This window comes from Coptis chinensis, chromosome 6 (assembly GCF_015680905.1).
Source record: "Coptis chinensis isolate HL-2020 chromosome 6, ASM1568090v1, whole genome shotgun sequence".
NCBI classification, from domain to species: domain Eukaryota; kingdom Viridiplantae; phylum Streptophyta; class Magnoliopsida; order Ranunculales; family Ranunculaceae; genus Coptis; species Coptis chinensis.
This window is the reverse complement of record NC_141461.1, coordinates 85,756,518-85,762,966: the sequence shown is the minus strand read 5'-3', so window position 1 is coordinate 85,762,966 and position 6,449 is coordinate 85,756,518. Positions and strand designations below refer to the sequence as shown.

Genomic DNA, 6,449 nt, shown 5'->3' with positions numbered 1-6,449 from the left:
TCATGGTTTGTTTTCTCTAACTATGTTTAACTAATAATTTACTTCTTGCTCAAGAATCCGGTGCAATGAAATAAGAATCATCACCCAAACAATATAACTAGGAAAGACAAAACATGCATAATGAAGTAAAACAGTAAATTAAGTCACAAGATTACGGAAGCTCACTAAGTAAAGAACCACAACAGAGTTCATCTTTTTCTTCACAAAATTTGGAACTAAGAGGGCTTCCAAGTACTTGCATCATTTCTCAAAAAACAACTAAACAAAACTAACCAAAGCAAGATCACAAGCAATTATGTGAAGACACAATTTTGTCCTCTGTATTTCAAGAAAAGAGTAACAATAAAACCCCCACGACAGCAAAGGATGCTCCATTTTCCACACAAACTTCTATTTCACTTTCACTATCTGAGAATAATATATCTATAGGACCAGGATGTGCCATTAGACTTGAACAATTTTCCCTTCCGCAACAAACTTAGAAAGTGTAACTTATCTCATTGTCTCAATCTGCATCAAACAAAAACGATGAATTGATACAAGCATATCATTAACAGGTTCTTGCAGGCAAATACTGAACGTGTCCTCTCTCAAGCTGCTAAACAATCCTCGCAAGAAACCAGAGTAGCATGCGACCATGGGTCCGATCGAGAAGAGAAGAAAGAGAATCGAACCTAAAAGTTTTTACCCTATATTATAGAAGAAAATGATATTGTGGAACTGTATTTTCCGATAGCTTGAAACAGTCATGTCACAATTTCTAAAAGACAATGACAATCGTTGGATGGAAAGCCCCTACGGGCCCCACACCATTGCTTTTTTATTAGATAGATATACCAAATTTTTGGCGTGTTCCACAATGCAGTATACTAGTTAGATAGCTACAACTTGAGCACAAGATAACATTAATAAAAAATCACTGGATGCTCTCCAACTGCTGCTACATAAATCTTTGTGAAAGCTTCTTTTAAGCAGGAAATAAGCAGTTTGGGATCAATAAATCCTTTCTCCGTTGCTACCGTCAATCTTAGCGTTCCTGCGTAACTTACCATAGTAAACAACATGCTCTGCATCATTAAAAAAATTGGTTAAAACCCAGTGTATTTTGCCTAACTCTTGAATTTTGGTGATCCGAAATTTGAACTTGTGGGGACAACAGCTATGATGATTTTCATCCAAAATTTACCGGTTCGTCAATTCTATGTTGGTTGCATTCTGAGTCCCCTTTTGGTCTACCAATATGTGGGCACTTACAAAATTTTGTGACGAAAGCCCTTTTAAACCTTTACTAAAACCATGTCTTTCAATACAAATAAATTGGGTTAATGGGCACGAAAGTTTTAAAGTCAGGGAAAGAAGGTAAGTTTCCCAAAATGTTGTCCCTCAAATTAAAGGAGTATGGGATATTCGGGTTTTTGTTTTTACCTGAGGTACACCAGACACACAGAAGTAGAAGCTTTTAAGTGGGCGTCCACCAATGGAGGCTTTCTCAACAGGACCAATCATATTAGTAATCGTCATGGTTGTGCTCCTCCCAGTTGCCATTATGAGCTCAGCTGGTCCCTGCAGAAGAGAAAAGTAATAGATGAGTGCTTAATTATGTGCATCAAAAGATTTCTTTTTGTTTATGCTAAATTACTCCTGACCTCCGGCCCTTTTAAGCTTCCCAATAAATACAGCAGCTTGCCAGTGAAGTAAGTAGCCATAGAATTTAACTTTCGTCTCATTTCACTTTTTGATTTGGCAATGTACTCAAGGGGATCAACATTGTCTACGTCCTTAAAAGATGGTAGAGTTATACTTAAGAATCCGAAGTGATTGCCCCATATATTAGCCTTCAACATTTCTTCAAGAGTTTTGAAGCCCCTCAACATCCTCAAGTTCAGAACCACTAATGCAGTAGAACGGGTTTCACCCGTATATTTCCCCTTCCTTTTGATGTATAATTGCATTGCATACGCAACTATTCCAGTTGTAACATCATTCACCGTCTGCGCAAAAGGCAAGGAGTTAATTAGTTCGGAACAACTAAAATTCAATAAGCTTAAGTACTGACGTAACACCTTAACTGAAAAGATCTCAGATAACAAAACTTACAGCTCCAACTTTGTCTTTGACTTTACGAATCTGATCAAGGGAAAAGGTAACTGACGAAATATTTACTGGAGCATACTCCAAGAGTGGTGCCTTTGAACGCAGAACACTGTCGTCGTCTTCCATTAAATAGGGACCAAGCAAAACCTTAGTAAGGTCGGTAAAAGTGTTGACACACCTATATACTAAGTTAGATACTCTTGAATAATTAGAGACTAGTCGAGGAAGTCTAGAAGATGCTGTAGGAAACCTAAGAGGAATAGCAGGATCGTCAGCTCTTTTAAACAGAGTAAGTAAACCACCCATGAATGAGTAGCCATCACCAAGTGCATGGGCTAGCTTGAACACCATTATTCCAGCTGCATTAGATGTTGGATAATTAAATAGATGCACTTGCCAAGGTGGAAGTTCTTCAGGAAATGGTTCTGTGTATATGTCAGAGATGTATTCTTCAAGCTTTTTATCATATTCCTCTGCTGTTAAATTCGATGGGAATGTGGGAACAATGACAAGATCTTCCGTCCTGTATTCGACTTTTTTCCATCTCTGGACTCCTTTCTCGTCGATAACTATTGCTGAGGAGAAACGTTTATTAATAGGAATAAAACCATCTTCGAGGAATTGAACAGCTTGAGGTTTGTCAAATGGGATCTCTAACTCATAAACACCAATAATGTGGTAAGTCATTACAGGGTTATTGATGTATTGCCCTAATGGACTTAGAGGAGGCAGCATGGAATAATCTACCATTCTTGCTTTCTCTGTCTTCTTTTCCACCCTTCTGCCCTTCTCTAATTTTTCATTTTCTTCTCGAGCAATAACAGCTTTTAAATAGGTGATATTGGATAGCAGCCTCCCAAGTTCCCAACCATAGCGTGTTGTGAATATTTGGACACCGTACGTACAACATTTGTCTGTTTCCTAGTCCACGATCACCAAGGACGTTTAACTTCACACCTCCACTCTTCTCTACTTCACACCTCCCTTCGTAAAACTATGTGTGTGAACCCAATTAGTACCCTTTAACTTCACACCTCCACTCTTCTCTGTCTCTTCTCAAAGATGAGACTCCCTCTCTTTTGAACCTTTCAACTGAACCCATTTAGGGCTGCCTACGTACCTACCCCCTTCAGGGAGGATCAAGCTGTGCCGTAGTTCTCCCTCTCCCCACTCTTGGATTCTCCTCCTCTTTAGATGTCCTCTCCTCTGGTTGTCTCCTCTTTTATATATCTTCTAACCACCCCCTCTCTCTAACCGCTAACCGCTCATTTATCCCATGATCTTCTTTCTAGTTCCACGACTAATTACTAATTGTCCAACTATCTCTTGATATATCGCGGCTTTTGTTATCGTGACTCCGGTATGCCCCTTTCACTATTCTCGCTCCCTTTGGGTCATTGAAACCACACTCGGTCCCTATGCCCCAGATTATTCGCGGCTCCTTACATGATTCATGGATTTGGATCACGTGTTCTCTTTCTTCTACCTTACGCCTCTTGTCGGTCAAGACATGCCATCTTGATGGTCACGAATTAGGCCAATACAGATGCCCCCTCTCGGGTCCGTCGACGAAGATGGTGGACCCGAAGACCTTGACGCCCCCTCAGATAATGATTTGAATTCCAAACCTTCACAGTATCATGACGTGATCTCATAATTTTGTGTAATCCTCTAGCACTAGCTCTGTGCCATCTCGAATTATCTAATAGTTTGAATATGTCTCCATTTATATCATTCTAGCTCATATTGATATTTTCTCAGCTCATCTCTTGAAGTTTTCGCCCCTACTAGTTTAAGGGTGTGTCCAACCAACGCTTGTTTTGGACAAGAGGGTCCACGGATGGCTCCTCCCACTTGCTCCACTCATATAGCAAGGAATATACTCAGATAGCTTGCCCCCGGTTTGTTTTTCCACGGCCTTGAACTAGGCGGTGTCATCAACAGTGACTCGGTTTGCTCTCGCGTTACCGTTACTTGCCCTTGCTCTCCTTTATTGAACTCACTAACATGTCCGCGATGTGTCTCAACCCAACCATCAACTCTCCTTCACATAACTCACTACTATCTCCGTGATGTGTCTCATCCCAGCCATCAACTCTCCTTCACATAGCTCACTACTATGTCCGTGATATGTCTCATCCCCACCATCAACTCTCTTTCAAAGAACTCACTGCATAAGTTGATTCAGACATACAGTCCACGAAGGGCTCATCCCCCCCGCTGTCTTTGATCAGATGTGAAGCTTGTTAGGGTTGCCCCCAAGTTTGATTCGGACATCTAGTCCGCGAAGGGCTCATCCCCCTTTTTCTTTGAAGCTTGTGAAGCTTGGTTGCCCCCAAGTTTGATTCGGACATCTAGTCCGCTGGGCGGCTCATCCCCCGCTTTCTTTGATCGGTGTGGAAGCTTGTTAGGGTTGCCCCAAGTTTGATTCGGACATCTAGTCCGCTGGGCGGCTCATCCCCCGGCTCTCGGCTTATAGGCATTTCATTTTGCCCCAAGCTTGATTCAGACATCTGGGTCCACGAAGGGCTCATCCCCCGCTCTCGGCTTAGAGGCACTCAATTTGCCCCCTAAGTTTGATTCGGACATCATGGGTCCACGGCGGCTCATCCCCCCGCTCTCTGGCTTAGAGGCAGCTCAATTTGCCCCTAAGTTTGATTCGGACATCTAGTCCACAAAGGGCTCATCCCCCCCGCTGTCTTTGGTCAGTTGTGAAGCCTGATGGGGGCAGCTCAGTTTGCCCCCAAGTTATTTTCGTTCATAGCCCAATACTCATGAAACAATTTGAAGAAGTATGCTCTCTATTTCATTGATACAACATTTAACACAAACTATCATTCCTCACCACTTAGCAATATCTAAAACAAGCTTCCCCTCTCTTTTAATTGAAAAACTAAACAAAACTCCGAGGTTCCCCGTGATAGCTAGTACTGGGGCTCGACTCTAATCTTACTCAATGCTATATCATGCAATATACATTTAATGCGCATAATAAACTCTTTGATGATAATATAGTGTATGCAAATAAGGTAGTAAATGAGGTGAGATGGATCCATCTCCCAATACTCAAACTCCGCTCGGGTTCCACGGCAGACCGCATTCTTTCTCTTTTCTCAGAACCCGAAACTTTCATGGTCGAAAGTGTTGGGGACAACCACGTTTCTCATTCATGGTCCGCGACCTCTCAGAGTGAATAGGTTCGCGGAAAACCACAGGTGCGGGGACAATCCCAACTGTCCCCTCGATACATTTCTGTATGGGGGGACAAGGCTTGCTTGCCCGGTGTAACTATGGTCGACGGCCGAAGTCCCTACTCGTCGGTCCATTACGCATATGACGGTAAAAGAAACGAAGTTACCTGCCACGGTGTATGCCTCTTTTACGCTTTTTGTAATCATCTTACCATCCGAATCGACGGCTCTTAACGTTGATCTCAAATTTCTAATCTATTGATCCCATTGTTCCTTTGTCTCTCCAACTTCCTCCCTGGCTTTAGCAGCCTCCAAGTTTCCACTCCATATATCAAACGGTTATCTAAACTATATCACGGAACCAAATTGTCGCCCAAGATGTTGCCGAACTGTTTTCTAACTTCAATCATTCTTACGCATTTGCAAAACCCATCAACAAATGTGTTATAGGTCGATATCGCGGAGAGAAACACCTCGCACATCATATCGTCCGCAAGTGCTAGAGCCTCACTGAACTCTTCATTCGTACAATACCCACATGTTAAAGGATTATAGGTGTATGCTGAGATCACCAAACACGATTCCAACATCTTCTCAATCAAATCCTTAGCGCCGCCTAACCGCCGCTTTTATTCAACAGCCCATTAATTAAAACATTGTAAGTAACATCCATGGGTGCACACCCTCTCTCCTGCATTTCTGAAAAGAGGTGTAGTGCTTCATGAATCTCCCCTTCCTTGCAAAACATATCGAACAATGTATTATCAATAACAATTGTCAGCCTAATCCCACACTCACCCATCACCTTATATACCTCTCTAGCCTGCCTTACCAAATTCTTATCTCGAAGACTCGAACCTAGGTTCCTTACAAAGAGGTAAGAGCTCCATCCCGCTACATTCTATCAATTCACCTTATATACCTCTCTAGCTTGCCTCACCAAATTCTTATCTTGAAGCATCCTTAGTATCCTGTTACAATTCCTCACATCTGGTAACAACCCTTTTCTTACCATCTTATCAAAAGCCGCTAAACATAACACAACAACCGAAGTTTGTAAATATTGTCAAGTCGTTTCCCATTATCTTTCCATTGAGCTTGGAGGATTGCAGCAGTTGCAGATAAAGTGTGAGGACGCCAACTAAGCTTGTTGTAGACGTCGTT

At 42.1% G+C, this 6,449-nt stretch overlaps 1 protein-coding gene across 1 annotated transcript; it reads right to left on the bottom strand.

Annotated features, from left to right (window-relative positions):
• Positions 1 to 885: 885 nt before the first annotated feature.
• LOC147495030 (wax ester synthase/diacylglycerol acyltransferase 11-like) lies at positions 886 to 2,907 on the bottom strand. Its single transcript, XM_086569520.1, has 4 exons — positions 2,098 to 2,907; positions 1,647 to 1,991; positions 1,426 to 1,563; positions 886 to 1,067 (listed from the first exon to the last, which is right to left on the bottom strand). The coding sequence occupies exons 1-4, from the start codon at positions 2,842 to 2,844 to the stop codon at positions 906 to 908; spliced, it is 1,392 nt and encodes a 463-aa protein (XP_086425646.1). The 5' UTR covers positions 2,845 to 2,907; the 3' UTR covers positions 886 to 905.
• Between the last annotated feature and the right edge of the window lie 3,542 nt (positions 2,908 to 6,449).